General features: G+C 41.5%; 1 protein-coding gene across 1 annotated transcript in view; it reads left to right on the top strand.

Annotated features, from left to right (window-relative positions):
- Positions 1-20,280, top strand: part of tmtc1 (transmembrane O-mannosyltransferase targeting cadherins 1) — a 133,856-nt gene that overhangs the window by 29,012 nt on the left and 84,564 nt on the right. The window contains exon 2 of the mRNA XM_088003511.1: positions 5,758-5,935. Within this exon, the coding sequence (XP_087859637.1) occupies positions 5,758-5,935 (178 nt within the window). The remainder of the gene's footprint in view (positions 1-5,757; positions 5,936-20,280) is intronic.

Raw genomic sequence — 20,280 nt, 5'->3', positions numbered from 1 at the left:
TAAAAAAAGGGATATATGAGAAATTGATTAATGAAAGTGGGAAATAGAAAATCGGGTTAATGGAAAATGGTTAAATTAAAAGATAGATTAATGAAAAATGGGTAAATAGATAAAGAGATTAATGAAAGATGGGTAAATGAAAAATAGATAAAAGAAAATGGGTAAATAAAAAAAGGGATATATGAGAAATTGATTAATGAAAGTGGGAAATAGAAAATCGGGTTAATGGAAAATGGTTTAATTAAAAGATAGATTAATGAAAAATGGGTAAATAGATAAAGAGATTAATGAAAGATGGGTAAATGAAAAATAGATAAAAGAAAATGGGTAAATAAAAAAAGGGATATATGAGAAATTGATTAATGAAAGTGGGAAATAGAAAATCGGGTTAATGGAAAAAGGAAATGGAAAAATGGTTAAATTAAAAGATAGATTAATGAAAAATGGGTAAATAGATAAAGAGATTAATGAAAAATGGGTAAATGAAAAATAGATAAAAGAAAATGGGTAAGTAAAAAAAGGGATATATGAGAAATTGATTAATGAAACTGGGAAATAGAAAATCGGGTTAATGGAAAAAGGAAATTGAAAAACGGTTAAATTAAAAAATAGATTAATGAAAAATGGGTAAATGGATAAAAGGATAAATGACAAATAGATAAATGAAAAAGAGAAATTGGGAAATTGATAATATGAAAAATAAATAAATTGAAAATTGGTTTAATGAAAAAGCTAAATTATTTATTTAACAAATTTTTTATTTATTTCACTCATTTACTTCATTTTTTGATTTATTTTACTCATTTTTTATTTATTTAACCCATTTATTTATTTATTTAATTTTGGCGCAAATGGCTCTCCATAAAGGGGACACAGATTTTTAAGAAACCCAAATTCAGAACTTGTTTGAAAGAACGATGTACTTTGATACAAGGAGTCAAACTGTGGAACGACCTACAAAACGATGTTAAAAATGCTAAATCATTACCCATGTTCAAAAGAATGTTAAAGATTGGTTTTTTGAAGAAGTATGAAATAGTATAAAGTTAGAGTATAGTATCGTTGTTAGTTGAGATTGATGATTGACCTTGCTTCTTTTGTTTTTCTTTTTGTTTTTTTCTTTTTTATCACAGAAGATAAATCAAAATTCTTTTTTTTGCTTTGATTCAGAGTTGAGGAAAAAGGGGCAGATACTATAAGATTTTTTCTTCTTTCTGCTACCTTTCATTTCATTTTTTTTCTTCAAATACATATGTAGTATGTTTGTAAGTGTATATATTTGTGAAATGTATACAGATGGATATGTAGGTATGTAAGGATGGAGGTGTATTTTCTTTTTAATTTTTGTATACTAAAAACTGTTAGGATGTTTTTTTTTTCTCTCTTTTTTTCTTTTTATATTGAATGAAATGAATAAAGAAAAAAAAATAACAAACAGCCTGGTGTGAGGGAGGAAAGTAAAACCTGATAGTCTGCCAGGCTTATCATCCACTGACACTAGTACTGCAGCAAGAAGGTTCTGGGTTCGATTCCCGGCCCGGGGTCTTTCTGCATGAAGTTTTGCAGAAAGACCTCATGCATGTGTGGGGTACTCCGGTTTCCTCCCATAGTCCAAAAACATGACAGTTAGGTTAATTGGTGTATCTAAATTGTCCCTGTGTGTGTGCATGGTTGTTTGTCCTGTCTCTGTGTTGCCCTGCGACAGACTTGCGACCTGTCCAGGGTGACCCCTCCCCTCGCCCGGAACATTAGCTGGAGATAGGCACCAGCAGCCCTCCTGACCCCACTAGGGACAAGGATGTAAAGAAAATTGATGGATGATAAACTGTCCCAGAAGTTATCTCACTACCACAATTAATCGTAATTTTACACCAGATGTTACAGCAATCCCAGCCAAAAAAAGTTCCACTTTTGTCTTGTCAGTACAGAAATTTTTTTTGCCAGAAGTCTTTGACATCAACAAAATATGTTTTCTTAAAATTGAAATAAACCATTGTCCTTTTTGGTTTTAGCCTTTCATGCATGTTCATGCCATTTTTACCCATTCTCTCTTTCTTATTGATGAATTCGAACCCATGCAGAGTGAGGTCTGTAGAGTTTTGGATGTTATTCTGGGGTTCTTTTGTGATACCTCCTTGGTGGTTAGTTATTGAGCTCTTGTAGTAATTTTGGTTGGCCGACCCCTGATAGGAATTTTTACCACTGCTGTATTTTTTCTCCATATACAGCAAGGAAATTTGTTCTCTGGATTGGTGTTAGATCTGGGTTCGCTGTCAGTAATAATGCATGAGTCTGGCTTGTGAAACTAAACTAGAGTTCATCAGTCAATCAGTCGACTGTTGATTGATATGGTAGCAATTACTAATGAACTTACAACCAGGTTGTAAAATTTATGAATGGAATCCACGTAAAAAAAAATCTAAATTTTTTAAATACATTTACTCAAATTATCAACATATTATGTCTTAGTATTTTCTTAGATGATTTGAAATATTTAAATGGGAGGGAGAAACGAAACAAAAAATGCATCTGTAATTGGCAAAATTATTGGGTAAAATATCGACATCTACAAAAAAGTATGCATGTTCATATTTGTGGATTGTTTATAATTTGTATAGAATAGAGAAAAGTGTCAAGTGTCCTGGGGTGTTTTGAAAGGCACTGTCAAATAAAATGCATTATTAGGCCCGAGCAGTGGGCCAAACTCCTCTACAGTGCCTCCTGAAGTGAGTTGGGGGAAACCATAGTATGTAGAGATCTGAAACTCGGTATGTAGGTAGATCCCCCTGAATCAAGAAAAAAAGTCTCTTGGAGGTACCCCCTAAAAGGCTCAGGGAGGCAGCCATTTTAGGTCAAAGGTCAAATTTTGGCCACTTTTCACTTTTACTCACGTCAGACTGACAAGCTCCTCCATTCTTGGTCAGAATGCAGTTAAGGCATGGGGCTTTAAAAGTTATTAAAAAAAATTTTACTTTTTGTAGATGTTCAGGGGGCGCGGCAGAGCGGTGAACTTGGTGTACTCGCCAAAACAAACAAAACGCTATAACTTTTACATGAAAAGCTCAATTGGTACCAAACTTGGCATGAGGGATCCAGGTTGGATGCCTGACCATCCTATGTCGTCATAGTCTGACATTGTGTAAGCCCCACCCCCTGAGAACAGGAAGTGACTTTTTTTACTTGGAAAGCTCCATCTGGCTCTCTTGACCTAATCAAGATAATCTTGTGTGAGATGACAGAGAAGTTAGTCTCACTTGCTTTAAAGTGCCAAAAGTTTTCAGTGGAGTCCGTGGCGGCACAGTGAAGTGACAGGTCATGCCGCTGCCAAAGGTTTGGTTCTAGATTCCACACGTTACAGCCCAGCTGCACCAAACTCACTGAGATTGATCCTTGTCCACCCCCCCCAACAGTTATCCAGTGCAATATTTGGTGGGTGTCACCTAAATCCTCCACAGCCCTCCCCTAGAATATTTTAAAAAATCAGCCCCATGCCTGCAATTATGAAACTTGGTACACATGTGAACTGTGTGAGGTCCTATAAAAAAGTCTCTGGGAGCCATGGTCTAAACCCAACAGGAAGTCGGTCATTTTGGATCAAAGCCACCATCATGTCCATTTTACTGACATATCTGAGCGAACTCATCCTAGAGCTTTCAAGATCCAGGCTTCAAACTTAGCACAGTCTAGAGCCATTGTGGGTCAAAAGTTATCAAAGGAATTTTTGTACATCAAAGCATGTGGGCATGGCCAAGCCTCAAATATGGCCATTCACCATGAAACATCAAGGTGGAATTACTTCCCCTCATTAGTTCCTAGCTGCACCAAACTAACTGAGATTGATCCTTGTCCACCCACAGACAGGAATGCAGTCTAATATTTGGTGGGCGTGGCCAAATTCCTCCACAGCGTCCCCTAGAATATTTTAAAAAATCAGCCCCAAGCCATGCTTTTACGCACAGTCATGAAACTTGGTACAGATGTGTATCTCGTGAGCAGGGGCCGGTATAAGGGGGGAAAGTGATGACAATTCTAGAGGCCCTGACCAACAGGGGGCCCTCCACAATTTATTTTTTGTTCACAGAAATAATAATAATAAAAAAAATTGGGGCCTTGTCAATTACAAAATTAATCATATTGTATTTTCAAAGATTGTTTTAGCAGTAAAAAATTTATGTTCCCACTCCCAGACCAAAAAACACACATCCATATTTGCCCTGAACCCCCCCCATCTGCGTTAAATGGTTTGTTCCTTCTTGGAGCGCTTGAGAGTGACGCAGTTACTATGCTGCTAAGAAAAGTTATAAAATCAGATTTTTAAAAAAATTGAGTTTTTTTCTCCCAGTTTTTCTCCAAGAGAGGTGAGTAGACTGTGTGAGATTATCAACCATTTAGCATAATTATCTTACCTACAAACTACTGTTTACCTCCTTTTCACTAGCATTTAATGAATTAAGGAAAAAAAACTTACCAAACTTGTCCCTTTTACCTTTTACCACTTAACAACAGATGAGTCAGTCAGCAGCTCTAATCCACACCCCTCCTGACCCGTCCTCTCTGGAGTGAAATTAAAGCTGCAGTATGTAACTTTTATGTTGTGACAGTATGGTATGACAGGTAATCTATGAAAAATCTAATATATTTCCTCTGCCTTCTCCCAGTGCTAGAAACAACCAGTCAGTGCTGTCAATCACAATCTCATGTGGTGCTGCTCATCCTTCCTCCCCCTCGATTTGTGCCGTACCGCAGTTAGCATAGCACAGAGCTGTGCAGATTCAAACTGTGAATGCTCAGTTTAGTTAGCAAATCTACCAATGAGGGCAGATAAACAGTTTCTTGTAATGATAAGTTGTTTCTCCACCATTAGCATGTTTAGCAGTGATTGAATGAGGATGATTGACAGCGCTAAGAGTGTCCTACTGGTTCTGATTGGTTGTTTTGGTCGGAACGGTGCATTGCTTTAGCTAGCAATAGTAATTCAGGAAGGAGATGGAGGAGATTGATTTCACAGATTATCTGTCTCATAACAAACTCCTACGACATGATGACAGCTTTAACAAATATGGAGAAAACATATTTTATTAAAGTTATCTACTGCAGCTTGAATAAAATGCAACTGCATATCATTTTTGAGAAGTCTGGATTGCTTTATGTGTATTTTGCACGTTGCTTTTGACTGTTGCTCATGGGGAGAGACATTTCAGTAAGTTAAAACTAAGAAAAAATTTAAGCAACCTACTTGCACACTGGATGTGGACTGTTGGATGTTAAATTCATGAGCAGTAAATATTGTGCTAATTATCAGTGTTGAACCAAAGAAAGCAAGGCAGATGTTGGCCTTTAAAATTGTGACGCTTTTTATGGGTTTCCTGGCGGCGCCCCTGCTCGTGAGGACCAATAAAAAAGTCTCTTGGAGCCATGGTCCAAACCCAACAGGAAGTCGACCATTTTGGATCAAAACCGCCATTTTCTCTTTTTTATACACTTTATATCTGATCAAATTCGTCCTACAGTTTTTCAGATACAGACTTCAGAATCACTCATCACAATCTAGAGGCATTGAAGGTCAAAAGTTATCACCTTATGTCCTCCTGTGCGTGGGTGTGTTACAGAAAGTGACCAGTTTGTGTCCTTGTATATTTGAAGTCTGTTAAACATATTACTACTTAATATAAACCCTAATATGTTGATTACAAATACATAACACTTATTGCTGGTTTTATTGATTGACTGATTCATATCTATTTTTCTTCTGATCAGGTTGAACATCCTACTGGGTGGCATGACGCCTCTGTATTTCCATATCATAAATGTGTGCTTGCACTGCGCCGTTACCTGCCTGCTCATGTACACATGTGAACGTTGGGTGTTTGAGAACCCATGCCTGGCTTTCTTCACAGCGCTCCTCTTTGCTGTGCACCCTGTTCACACGGAAGCGGTAAGTACAGTCCAGTACCTGTTCTCCATCTGTAGAATTTTAATTAGTCATTTTGGCAAAAAAGGATTTTCTGATAAACAGAATTTCAAGCAATAGAATTTGTTTACTTGAAAAAAAATTAAAATGATTTACCTTCAGCAGATTCATTCAACTCTATTGTAGTTTTTAGGATGAAACTCATTAATAGGTATTTTGAAGGTCCTGGGTTCAAGACCCAGCCCGAGGTCTTTCTGTATGGTGTTTGCATGTTCTCCCTGTGCATGCCTGCGTGAATTCTGTCTGGGTGTCATGGCTTCCTCTCACAGTCCAAAAAATGTGACTGTTAGATTAATTGGTGTCTATAAATTCTCTTTAGGTGTGAGTGTGTGTGTACATAGTTGTCTGTGTTGCCCTGAGATGGACTGGCTACCTGTCAAGGGTATACCCTGCTTCTCACCCATTGACAGCTCCCCTCGAACACCTGGAAGTATAAGCATATTAAATAATGGATAGATGGATGGGTGGATAAATCACTATATTTAAAAAAAAGTTAAGTCAGCTGTGTTAAAAGTCAACTAAACATGGTTTGCTCACTTTACTAAACTTAAGGGAAACCTCTTAAGTTGTTGAATAGAAAGATAAAAGATGAAAAGAATAAAATATGTGAAACACTTAATCCCTATGAGCACAAAGATGCTCAGGGCTGCAGAATTTATTTTCTTCATGTAAACAAAGTGGACACTACTGTGATATGGCTCTCTGCTGTCAAGATGGTCTAGACTACGTGGTGAAATGTTGCTGTTAGTTGTGCTTCCAGTTCAGCTGTCTTCTTGTTGTAATTCTCCTCTTAGCAGGTGGTTATGGTTTCACCCAAAGGAATGTCTATTCCTTAAATAATTCCATAAAATCTGCCCAGAAGACCATCGGCTGCTCTCTATGGTGGCCGATAGGTACAAATGCGCAGCAACAGAGAAAACATGCAAACAAAAAAAGAGACGTAAACAAATTAAATGCAGCAAACAAAAAAGAGATGCAAACAAAAAGCAAATGAAGCAAACAAAAAAGAGACGCAAAGAAAAACTACAACCACAAATGAAATGCAGCAAATAAGAGAAAAGATGCAAACAAAAAGTGCTGAAAACGGAAGTGCTCCAGACCACTAGAGGGAGTCGAACAAAAAACAGCTGTGTCCAAATTTAGGGTCTGCATCATTTAAAACGGTGTTCAGAAAAGCAGCAATGGCGGCACAATGATTTTTGCTGTGTTACACTTAAAATTACACAATGATTTTTTACAATGTTTTTAGGCGAGAACGTAGATGTATAGATCTCAAATATCTGCTCGATTCATCAATAAATCACTTAATTACAATATTGCTCCGACGTTTTCGGAGATGTGTGCTCCTGTTCCATTAACAGCCAGCTCCCCTCGCCAACTGTCAGCTGGCCGGGCGCACCAGGTTCGGTACACCGAGAGAGAACATCCGTCTCCTGGCAAATCGTTTTAAAAACTCTCGCTAGTTTCCACCTATGAGTGGAGGTGAAACACAGATAATAAGTCAGGTAATGGCTGTAAAATGTTTTGGTTCACTAAAGTATTAAATTTATTCCTGAGCAAATGGGTTTGACAGATTAAAGTTAAGCCTTCAAACATAACAGTTTTACTAACTGTAATGTCTTATTTCCAGAGATCTGGAGAATATTTGAAAATGAATAATTTGCTTACATTCCTTGCTATACATGTTTAAACACACACGCAGCCTTTATTACAAAAAGTGAGGAATAATACAGAAATAAAGAGCAACAAAAACCAACTTCGAGTCCGCTTTTTTCCTTTGCCGCTCTGTGCTTCACTTTGTCACGGTTCCTAAGCAACATAACGCCGAGATGGAGGCTAGGCAGCTAGCCGAAGGCTACAGCTTCTCTCTTCTGGTTGTCCGTATTCGTGGCCTTCGAAGGACCCGTCTTCCGTAGGCCGGGCCGTAAAAGGATAGACGCCTAATGGACCGCTCTCGTCTTGTAATATCATTACATATAAATATATACATAAATAATGATTACTGAATAATATTAGGCTATACATGTGTGACCAGTAGGTGGAGATCTTTTTAAAAGTTACAAGATGCACCCGAATACAGACTGAGCAGTGCACAATATTTTATTAAACAATTTTCTTAAAACATTTCTCTTTTTTAAAGACGAGGCTTCAGGCCTACTACTCGGTCTCTGGAACAAAAGGGAACATGTGAAACAAATGACAATTTCAGTTATTCTAACAAAAAAACAAAACAAACCATGCAATACAAAACAAGCAAATTAGTAAACCAATCCAAAAGAAAGCAAACAAATTAGTAATTTCAATAATACACAACAGAAACAAAAAGTAAAAAAACCCACTTCAAACGATGGAACAAATTGTTGTCCGGTTTCAGAGTCCTTTCAAAGGGGCATGAGGAGAAATGCCCCGCCCACACAGCCTGCCCATTCCGCAGCAGGTTTTGTTGAGAGGGGCCCAAACAAACAAAGGCAAAACAAGACAAGACAGCAGAGTGTCCAAAGTGCTACAGCTCCAAAACACAATCGGGTGCCTGAAACAGAAAACCCATTACTGTGGATCCAGGTAAAATAAATTAAAATCTAAATCGCAGGTAGCTTACCCATGGGTGGAAACACAGCCTAACCCGGGAGGGTGCGGATCAGCAGGTGAGGACCAGATGAAAGCCGCACACCACAATAACCTCCAGCTGCAGCCTGTAATGCCAGCAGAGCAACACTGCAGAAATGCACGATAGGTGTAGCACCCAACAAACCAACCACGATCCCAGCCACTGATAGCAAAACTGGCACTTACGATCTCAGTTGAGCCAATCAAACACATAAGCCAACATGTAGCGGTCGATTGTGGGAGAAACAAAGACACACGCACCTTGCAGCGGCCTGCCCAACTATAAAGGCATCTGCCCCGCCCACCAATCAATGGTGCCCTTCCGGCTGCACCAGGTGCCAAAAAATCAGTTTTAAAAGTGGAAATTCGGAATAATTTTACAATGAAGTAACAGCAGCTGTTATATGGACAGTTGTATCAGATGATACATTTACTCTTCAATGTATTTATCCAGGAAAAAAAAACAAACATAGTAGTTATGTTACAACCTCAATTTGCTCCCTTGAATCCAGCACATTACACCGCCACTCCGGTAGGTGGTAACTGTGTACCAACTCAACCTACTTATGACCTTGCCAAATACCTAGCTCGTAGTCAACTAATAACCTCTGGTCTTACAAATTTTGATGACCTACTGGGCATGGAAATCATCTTTCAAAGGTGCCATTGTGGGTCTCGAGCTGTCTGCGGGAGAAGAGCTTGATTTACTCATACACTACCTGGGTAAGAACTCCATCAAACAAGCCAAACAGATTAAGGCTGCCAATATCAGGAGCCCTGTAGAAGGTTTAATGATGGCTTGGGAAAGGCTTGAGGAAATCTACGGCTCTCCAGAAGCCATAGAGTAGGCACTTTTCAATAAGGTGGAAAGTTTTCCCAAAATCACAGCCAGAGAAACTCTCAAACTGCGTGACCTAGCAGATCTGTTGCTGGAGCTAGAAGCTGCCAAGACGAATGGCTTTTTACCTGGTCTGTCCTATTTGGACACATCAAGAGGAATTCAACCAATAGTTGAAAAAACTACCTCACAACATTCAAGAGAAGTGGATGTCTTATGGTTCAAAGTACAAACGTGAGTACAATGTGGGTTTCTCTCCTTTCAAAAGTTTTTCCAGGCTTAATATGCACTGAAGCTAAAACCCATACAGACCCAAGCTTTAACCTGTACAGTTCGAATCATCCAGGCATAACAAATAGAAAACAAGGACAAGAAAGGTTTTCTAAAGTGCCCATATCTGCCCACAAAACACAGATATCAACTGTTGACAAGGTGAATGCAGAGGAGAAAAAAACTTCAACAAGTCCAAATAAACTGTGCCCAATTCATAGCAAACCCCATCCTCTTCAAAGGTACAGAGGATTCAGGGAGAAACCCTTAGAGGATCGCAAACAGTTTCTCAACATCTGGTTTCGATGTTGTGCCTCTACTGACCATCTTGCAAAAAAACTGCACTGTTGAAACCATCAGTACTGAGTGTGATAGCTTTAGTCACATTTCTGCCCTCCACCCAGGTCCAGCACCATGGGAGTCTAAGTCGTTGTCTCCCCCGTTACAGCAGGGTGGGGAAAATGACAAAACAGACACCCAATAAGTCACTTCCAGGTGTACAGAGGTGTGTGGAGAAGGAGTGAGTGCCAGAGAATGTTCAAAAATAATACTCGTGAATGTTCATCCTTCTGGACAAAAGAGGTCAGTCTAAAAAACCTGACCTTTTCCAGATTAAAGGGCCATATCATCCCTACACATTAAAAACATGTGCTGGGCTCACAGACGTGACAGAAGACCTTCAGGCTTCATTGTGGAGTCAGTAGATGAGAAGATAAGTCTTCCCTTACCTATGCATTGAAATTCCTAATAACCACTCTGAGATACCTACTCCAGAAGCTGCTCGTCACCACACTCATCTGGAACTTATTGCCAGTATGATTCCACCTCTTGATCCAAACGCTGACATAACACTTCTGTTAGGCTGATGTGATCTGATGAGATGTGCTGAGTACACAAAGTCAGAGAATAAGTAAATGGCCCAAACGACTCCCCATTCGCACAAAGACTAGATCTAGGTTGGGTGGTTGTTGGCGACGTCTGTCTTGGAGGAGCACATAAGCCTGAAGGTGTGAACAGCTGCAAAACATACATCTTGGATAACCGTCGCTCAAGTTATCTTCAGCCTTATGATAGCCAAATCAAAATCAAAGAGAAATTTACATACAGGTCTGAACCCTGCAATAAACTGGACTGTTTAGGACAACAGGTCTTCACACGCACCGCAGATGATCACAAACTAGCGGCCGTCAGTTGAGAATCAGCAGTTCATGCACATCATGGACTCGCAATTCTACCAAGACAGTGACAATAGCTGGGTAGGGCCTCTGTCATTTAGGTCGGCACGCCACCGCTTACCCAACAACAAGCAACTAGCTCATTATCGCCTCATGTCTCTTAGACGCACGCTGGACAAATGCCCTCAGATGAAAGCCCATTTCCTTGAGTTTATGGAGAAGATGCTGAGTAGAGGCCATGCAGAAGTTGCTCCACCTGTCAGGACACTCAGAGGGGACCCGGAAATTCAACCACACACAGGAGTATACAAAAAGGGAAAAAGTTTATTTTTTCAGATACTGGTTTCTGCTCAGGGAGAGGTCATCAAACACAGCACTGAGGAGAGAGGGGAGAAGACTGGTGATGCACGGATAAATGAGGGGTATCTTAGAAATGTTCAGCTTAATTGACCTGTAGAGCAGTGGACGGGTGGAGCAGAGGAACAGAGGGTCTGATGAAGGGCTTGGCAGGAGGGGTAAATCCGTGGTCAGAAGGGGAGTCGAAGAAACACTGAAGGCTTGGAAGGAAACGCTGGATCTCTACTGGCTCGTGGCTGTCGATAATCTGGCAAGGAAGCAGAGGCTGAGGGGTGTTTAAGTAGGGCAAGGCCCAGGTGGAACAGGTAAGCAATCAGGCGTGGCAGGTGAACTGAATGAGTGCTTAACACAGCATGGACGGGACATGAATCATAACACCACCTCTTAGTAAGGACCAAGAATGTTGGTACTTACCCTTGTTTGGGGTTTACCACCCTAAGAAACCCAACAAAATCTGAGTCGTCTTTGACTGGAGTGCACCATATGAGGGTGTCTCACTCAATGACATATTACTCACTGGCCCTGACCTCAACAATAGTCTGATAGGAACATTGACGAGGTTTAGGAAGGAACAAGTGGCTGTGACTGCAGACATTGAGCATATGTTTCATTGCTTGTTGTCACAGAAAACCACAGAGACTTTTTACGCTTTCTGTGGTACAAAGACAACAGTCTCTCTTGTGAAGTTATTGAGTACCGCTTGCGAGTACATATCTTTGGGAACAGTCCCCCTCCCTCTGTCGCTATATACGGTCTGCGGAGAGATGCTGCTCATGGAGAAACGCACCTTGGAGAAGATGTGTGCAAATTCATTGAGCGGAATTTCTACATTGATGAAGCGCTGAAGTCATTTGCCACGGAAGAAGAAGCAGTTCCTATCCTAAAACAGTGCAGTACACTCTTGCATCCTGTGACCTCCGGTTACACAAAGTGACCTCTAATAGGCCAGCTGTTCTAGAAGCCTTCCCACCTGAGGATCGAGCTAAAGACATTGAGAACTTGAATATTTTTGCTGAGAACTTGCCTGTACAGCGCAGCCTGGGATTGTTTTGGAACATAAATCCAGTGGACAGCTTCACGTTCCAGTTTACAGACGATCAAAAGCCCTTTACATGCAGAGGTGTCCTCTCTACAGTGAATAGCCTCTATGATCCACTCGGATTTCTCGCTCCAATCACAATTCAAGGCAGGTTGTTACTGCGGGAGCTTAACAGTCTAACAAAGGACTGGGATGCACCCTTTCCAGAGAGCATGAAGGCTGAGTAAACTAAACGGAGAAACTCACTTCAACACATCTCCAAATACCGCGGCCTTATACTTCCCTCTCCACAGCAAATGCCCAAAGGAGAGAACTTTGTGTTTCAGTGAAAGCCATTGTTGCTGTTGCCTACATAAAGGTCTCAACAACAGACAACACAGAAGTTGGTTTTGTGTTCGCAAAGACAAAGTTGGCTCCTCAAGCAGGTCTGACAGTTCCGAGATTGGAGCTATGTGCTGCAGTACTCGCAGTTGAAGTTGCAGAGCTGATCTTAGCAGAAATGGACTGTACATTTGATGATGATGTGCACTACACCAACAGCAAGGTCATATTGGGGTACATATACAACCAGTCACGCAGATTTTACGTCTACATGCACAACAGAGTTCAGCGCATCCTCCAGTCCACTCGCCCAACTCAGTGACGCACAGTATCCGAACTCAATCCTGCTGACCACGGGTCCCGATGTGTACCAGCCGGATTGCTGAGTGGTACCACATGGTTTGAAGGACCATCCTTTCTCATGAACTCTTCTGTGCAGCTTTCATCTCAAGAAACATACCACCTCGTTGACCCTGCACAAGACATAGAGGTACGTCCTGAGGTGATCATGAACTTGACACAAGTTGAAAGAAGCACTGTAAGTCCTGAACATTTTGAAAGATTTTCAAAATACAGTACTCTCAAGAGAGCAATAGCGCATTTGAGCCATATTGCCTATTCCTTTACCCACTTTAACCAGGCTACTGGCTGTTATGGCTGGCATATGTGTCGTCCGACAGAAGAAGAGATGGTAAAAGCACAGGCCTGCATTGTAAAAAGTGTTCAGAGAGAGCTTTACAAGGAGGAAATCAAGTGCCTACTTGAAGGATCCAGGATCCCTTCCTCAAGCAGTCTTTGGAAATTATACCCAATTCTTGACAGTCACTGTCTTTTAAGAATTGGGGGGCCGAATAGCACAGTCAGAACTGGGCATTGCCACTACTAAGCCCCTCATCATTCCTGGTCAACATTACCTAGCAATTCTGCTTATACACTACTTCCATGAAGCTGTCAAACACCAAGGGAGACATTTCACAGAAGGAGCTTTTAGAGTGGCAGGATTTTGGCTTGTTGGAGCTAAGCGATGTATCAGCACAGTCATTTTCAGATGTGTCACCTGCAGGAAGTTAAGGGGAAAGACAGAATGTCAGCAAATGGGAAGTTTGCCTTCAGAAAGATTGCAAGTTGCACCACCCTTCACATATGTCGATGTTATGTTTGACCCCTGGGACGTGGTTTTACAACGCACAAGAGGTGGACAAGCCAACTCATAACGGTGGGCCGTTATGTTCTCATGTATGTCTACGAGAGCAGTCCACATTGAGTTAATTGAGTCAATGAGCACTGACAGTTTCATTAATGCCCAGAGACATCTTTTCGCCATTAGAGGTCTGGCAAAGCAGATCAGATCTGACTATGGTACAAATTTATTTGGTGCTGCCCGAGCCCTGAAAATGAGTAAAACTGACCTTGGCTTCCAGAACATTGAAAACTACTTGAGTCAGCAAAACTGCTCTTGGATTTTCAATCCACCCCACGCATTGCACATGGGAGGTGCTTGGGAACAGATGATTGGGATTGCCAGCATCTTCGACTCCATGTTTCAGGTCTGCAAAAAAGCGCAGTTAACCCATGAACTTCTGTCAACTTTTATAGCCGAAGTGTCTGCCATTATGAATGCATGTCCTCTTGTTCCAGTATCATCTGACCCTGAGTCACCCCTTATTGTCACACCATCATTGTTGCTCACTCTAAAAACTGGATCTTTGCCTCCTCCACCTGGAGACTTTAAGAACGGCATAATGCTAAAGAACAGTGGAAAAGAGTACAGAGTCTTGCGGACACATTCTGGGCTAAATGGAAGCGGGAATACCTCCATACTCTGCAGTTTCACCATAAGTGGCAGAACAAGAGACCGAACCTTAAAGATGGAGACATAGTGCTGCTCAAAAATACTCAAGTGAAGAGGAACGAGTGGCCTATGGGTGTTATCTCAAAGATCTTTCCAGGCCAAGATGGACTAGTCAGAAGGGTTGAAGTAACGACCTCAAATGGGGACTGTAAAAGGACATTTTGCTGCCCAGTCACTGAGGTGGTTTTGCTTATGTTTTCAAAGGACATTAATGTTTGAATGTTTATGTGGGACTCTAATGATCCCAGGCGGGGAGTGTTATGTTCACTGTTTTGTTATCTTATTTTGTGCGAAACAATGCCATCTAGTGGTCATTCTTGGTAGTTGTCAAAAACTAGTAGGGAAAGTAGAAAACAGGAAGTACAGCATACTTTCAGCTGCATGGCAGTTCCTCAGTCCTGCTTACGTTGTTTTCTTGCTTGCTAAAGCATCATCTGTAAGTATTATAAGCTGAATTAATTACATACGAGAACAGTTATCGCAGACATCTTCATTTGTAGAGAAATTATGTATTTTTCTGTTAGAAGTAAATTCAACCTGATGCTAAGCTAACTCAGACCACTAGTCTAAGTATAAAAACGGTGTATGTAGTGATTTTGACGTTGTTGCTACAGCAACAATACTTATATGCAGGAGTGAAAGTAAGGGGGTACGGCAGGGTACTGCGTACCCCTAAAAGATTTAGCGGGGCTACGCAGTACCTGCAAGAGAGGGGAGCGGCTGTCTGCTGTAAAAAACCAATGGGTTCACTGTGCAGCCACTAATCAGCTGTGACTGATTAGTTTTTCAAGAACAATCTAAAACACGACTTAATCAGTTAATAAATAACTTTTTTCCCATTTCAAATTGTTTCTGAACTGTTCGTGCTTTAATAGAGCAGCGGTGCAATCTGTCGATCGCGGAAGGTTTTGAGCCGATCTCTGCATTAGGTGACAAACTGAACGCCGCCAGGACGCTGAGACCAGCACGTCCTCCTCTGACTCCTTATCAAAACATTCAGAACTTAAAGAACAACAAAACAATCAACAAAAAGTGTTCAAATTAATGACCCAACAAAAAATAATAATCTCAGTAATTATTGTTTCAACAAGGTGTTGCGCAATTCTGTGCGTTTCGATTCCATTACCAAAATAACGAGCAGAGCAGGAGTTTAAATTAACTAATCAACCACCAGTGTGTTCAGGGAGGCTTATTAATGATCGCAAAATAAATATCAAGCCTGAAAACCTAATATCGTGACGGACTGAATGTTATGTTTTTAACCTAACCTCTAGTCGGCTTGAGGAGTGCAAGAGGTTGCCATGGCAACGGGGTGTGCTTAATTGACAAAGAGAGACGGAGCGTAAAAAGGTCCGAGTGGTTTAGAGTTGATCACCTGTTCGGTTTATTTTACCTTTGCTGTAGCTCATCACAGCCGCTGTAGTTTCTGAACGTTCAATAAACGACAAACTTGGACTAATTACCTCGTTCTTTGTGAGTATCACGTCATTTACAACAAACACCAAACACGGTAAATATGTTTTAACAAACAAATGGCTTCTACCGCGATAATTATGTGAAATTAAATTAATTGTCTAATATATAAAAATAGTTTGGTGTTGTCGGGCTCAGAGTCTGAGAGGCTTTTCCTTTATGAAACTTTTTTTTTGCTTCTTATTTAGTGGAAATATTAATGTTGATGAGATTTTCTCCAAAATGATAACATTTTTCAATCTTTATAGCTCCACTGTTAAAAATGACAATCCAACATTCACAAATGACAGTGAAATAAAATCCAGTCCAACATCTGGTTTGAGGTGATTCCTCTGGAACCTGTTGGAGGAAAAATATCCCAATTTCAGAAGATGAGCTTTAACTTAACAGAGCTCTGTGGTTCCTCCTATCAGTATGAGAGTCAGGGTGAGGAGGGGCCATGTTAGGAAGATGAACTGGAAGCTGCAGGATCTTCAGAACAAACGGGTCATGATGCTAGGCTACTGATTTTCCCTCTGTCTGGACACAGGATCAATAGAACCAGTTTAAAAGCTAAAATTAATGGTTATATGCCAGACATGGAAAACTGGGATGCACTCCATACCATGATGTTCAGAATTTAGGTCTCATGGCATCTCAAGGTGTCAACATTGCAGCCAGTGGGTTGAGAGAAATACAGCTTTATTTTGTAGCAATTCAAGAGCTACCCAGCTTTTATCGCTTTGCAAAAAAAATCATCAGCACAGAAACTCCAAAGCACACAAAGAAGCTATATATCTATATATATATATATATATATATATATATATATATATATATATATATATATATATATATATATATATATATAAATTCCCTTCTCACCCTCCGCGGGTGGTCTCTTTCATCCTCTGAGCTCGGGTCCTCTACCAGAGGCCTGGGAGCTTGAGGGTTCTGCGCAGTATCTTGGCTGTGCCTAGAACTGCACATTTCTGGACTGAGATGTCTGATGTTGTTCCTTGGATCTGTTTGAGCCACTGCTCCAGTTTGGGGGTGACTGCCCCGAGGGCCCCGATGACCACAGGCACCACTGTGGTCTTCACCTTCCAGGCCTTCTCCAGTTCCTCTCTGAGGCCCTGGTATTTCTCCAGTTTCTCATGCTCCTTTTTCCTGATGTTGTGGTCACTTGGTATTGCTACATCCACCACAACGGCTTTCCTCTGTTCTTTATCAACCACCACAATGTCCGGTTGGTTCGCCATTACCATCTTGTCTGTCTGGATCTGTAAGTCCCACAGGATCTTAGCTCGGTCATTCTCCACTACCTTTGGGGGTGTTCCCCATTTTGACCTCGGGGCTTCCAGTCCATATTCGGCACAGATGTTCCTGTACACTATGCCCGCCACTTGGTTATGTCGTTCCATATACGCTTTCCCTGCCAGCATCTTGCACCCTGCTGTTATGTGCTGGACTGTCTCAGAGGCCTCCTTGCACAACCTACACCTTGGGTCTTGTCTGGTGTGGTAGATCTGAGCCTCTATTGCTCTGGTGTTTAGGGCCTGTTCCTGGGCGGCCAGGATGAGGGCCTCTGTGCTGTCCTTGAGTCCAGCTTTCTCCAGCCATTGGTAGGATTTCCTGATATCAGCCACTTCAGTTATTTGTCGGTGGTACATCCCATGTAGGGGCTTGTCTTCCCATGATGGTTCCTCCAGCACCTCGTCCTCTGTTCCCCATTGTCTGAGACATTCGCTGAGCACATCGTCCATTGAGGCTTTGTCCTTGATGTATTTATGGATCTTGGATGTTTCATCCTGGACAGTGGCTCTCACACTCACTAGTCCTCTGCCTCCTTCCTTACGGCTTGTGTACAGTCTCAGGGTGCTGGATTTGGGGTGGAACCCTCCATGCATGGTTAGTAGCTTCTGAGTCTTAACGTCCGTGGCCTTTATCTCTTCCATTGGCCAGCTAATTATTCCGGCAGGGTATCTGATTCAGTAATCAGATACCCTGTTTATAGCTGTTTATCCGTGCAATAAACAGCTATGCCTTACCAGTGTAAGGCATAGCTGTTTATTGCACGGATCTTGTTCTTGCCATTGAGCTGGCTTTTCAGGACTTGCCTTATTCGTTGGAGGTATTTGGCTGTGGCTCCTTTCCTTGTAACCTCAACGAGGTTGCCATTTGCTTGTGGTATTCCCAGGTACTTGTAGCTGTGCTCTGTCTGCTATCGTTCCCTCTGGGAGTGAGACCCCTTCTGTGCGGACGACCTTCCCTCTCTTTGTGACCATCCGGCCACATTTCTCTTGTCCGAATGACATCCCAATGTCAGTGCTGTAGATCCTGGTGGTGTGGATCAGTGAGTCGATGTCTCGCTCGCTCTTGGCGTACAGCTTGATGTCATCCATGTATAGGAGGTGACTGATTGTGGCCCCATTCTTGAGGCGGTATCCGTAGCCAGTCTTGTTGATGATTTGGCTGAGGGGGTTCAGGCCTATGCAGAACAGCAGTGGGGACAGAGCATCTCCTTGGTATATGCCACATTTGATGGACACTTGTGCAAGTGGTTTGCAGTTGGCTTCAAGGGTGGTTTTCCACAGCCCCATCGAGTTTGCAATGAAGGCTCTTAGAGTCCTGTTGATGTTGTACATCTCTAAGCATTCAATGATACAGGTATGTGGCATTGAGTCATAGGCTTTCTTGTAATCAATCCAAGCGGTGCACAGGTTGGTGTGTCGGGTTTTGCAATCTCGGGCGACTGTGTGGTCTACAAGGAGTTGGTGTTTGGCTCCTCTGCTATTTATGCCGATGCCCTTCTGTGCCGTGCTCATGTATTTATCCATGTGCCCGCTTATCTTAGCTGCTATGATGCCTGACATGAGCTTCCATGTTGTAGAGAGACAGGTTATCAGCCGATAGTTGGATGGGACTGAACCCTTTGAGGGATCCTTCTGGATCAGGATTGTGCGCCCTTCAGTTAGCCATTCAGGGTGAGTCCCATTCTGTAGCAGCTGGTTCAGTTGAGCTGCCAGTCGCTCATGGAGGGCAGTGAGTTTCTTTAGCCAGTAGGCATGGATCATGTCAGGCCCTGGTGCTGTCCAGTTTTTCATACCCGAGACTCTTTCTTGGACATCTGGCTGTATAGCACAGTGGGTAAGACACCAGTCTACCACCCGGTATATATATATATATATAATATATATATATATATATTATATATACATATATATTATATATATATATATATATATATATATATATATATATATATATAATATGTATATATATATATAATATGTATATATAATATGTATATATATATATATATATATATGGCGACACTAGATGGAAACTCAGATTTTGTGGAAGTTTAGTTTTAGTAAATTGCTCAACAACACCACCCTGGGAATTTCACCCAGAGATTATTACCTCTTGTTTAAGGCACACAGGTTCAGTTAGGCAGGAATTAAAACATCTGAGACGGTTTCAAATTTATAAAAAAAACCATTTATTAAATTCTTTTGAAAATGTTTTTAAAATCAGTTTCTTTTTTAAAATGAAACTAAAGAAATCAAAGGAAATAGAGGAGCTGCAGCAGCTGAGGTTACCGGCCGGAGGGGGCGCCATGGGGACGACATCCACCAAACACAGCAAATCAAAAAAAACCTTTAACACCAGACGCAGTGAAACAACCCAAACTCAAGAATCGCAGCACGCAGACGAGGAAGACACCGACACCACACCAACACCGCCACCGGACCTCAGCAACTGCAAACACAAAAACAAAAAACAATTAACCAATATAACAATCTTAAAAAGAACAATATCAGCCCGACTAAATAAACAAAAGGGCTGTAAACAAAAGTAAAGAAATAGAAATCAGACAATACAAGTTAAAACATTAAGACCAGGCGTGGCCCTGCCACGCCACAGCGGGAGATGAACTGGGCGCGCCGTTGCCACACTCCAAACACCGCTTCATTGAGGGCGGATAACGCCGCCACAGTCCAACTTTAGAACAATTGTGCAGAAATCCGGGAGATTAACGTAGACGGAGCAGAGCAAAGCCGAAGAGACCCGGAAATCGAACGCAGACAGAGCAGCAATGGTTCAACTGTGGGGAACCTATAAAAAATGTGTCACAATTTTAAATAAAAGAAACTAGAGCTTAGATGAGTTTTAATTTCCTACCTGCTGATCCACACAACATGCACACACAATCGCAGACCGAGGAAGAGAAGGAACGCAGCGCAGTGGCGTTTTACCTACGATCACACTTCAGTTTAGATTTTCTTACCAAGATCCGCTAAAGTGCAGGGAGAGAGAGAACACCTACCACCAGAACATAATTGCAACATGCACCAGCCAGCGATTTGTTGCTTTCCGCTGCTAGAGTCCACC

Source organism: Poecilia mexicana, unplaced genomic scaffold (assembly GCF_051168715.1).
Source record: "Poecilia mexicana isolate PSO_F unplaced genomic scaffold, ASM5116871v1 scaffold_23, whole genome shotgun sequence".
Taxonomy (NCBI): Eukaryota; Metazoa; Chordata; class Actinopteri; order Cyprinodontiformes; family Poeciliidae; genus Poecilia; species Poecilia mexicana.
This window is presented reverse-complemented; position numbering and strand designations above follow the sequence as displayed.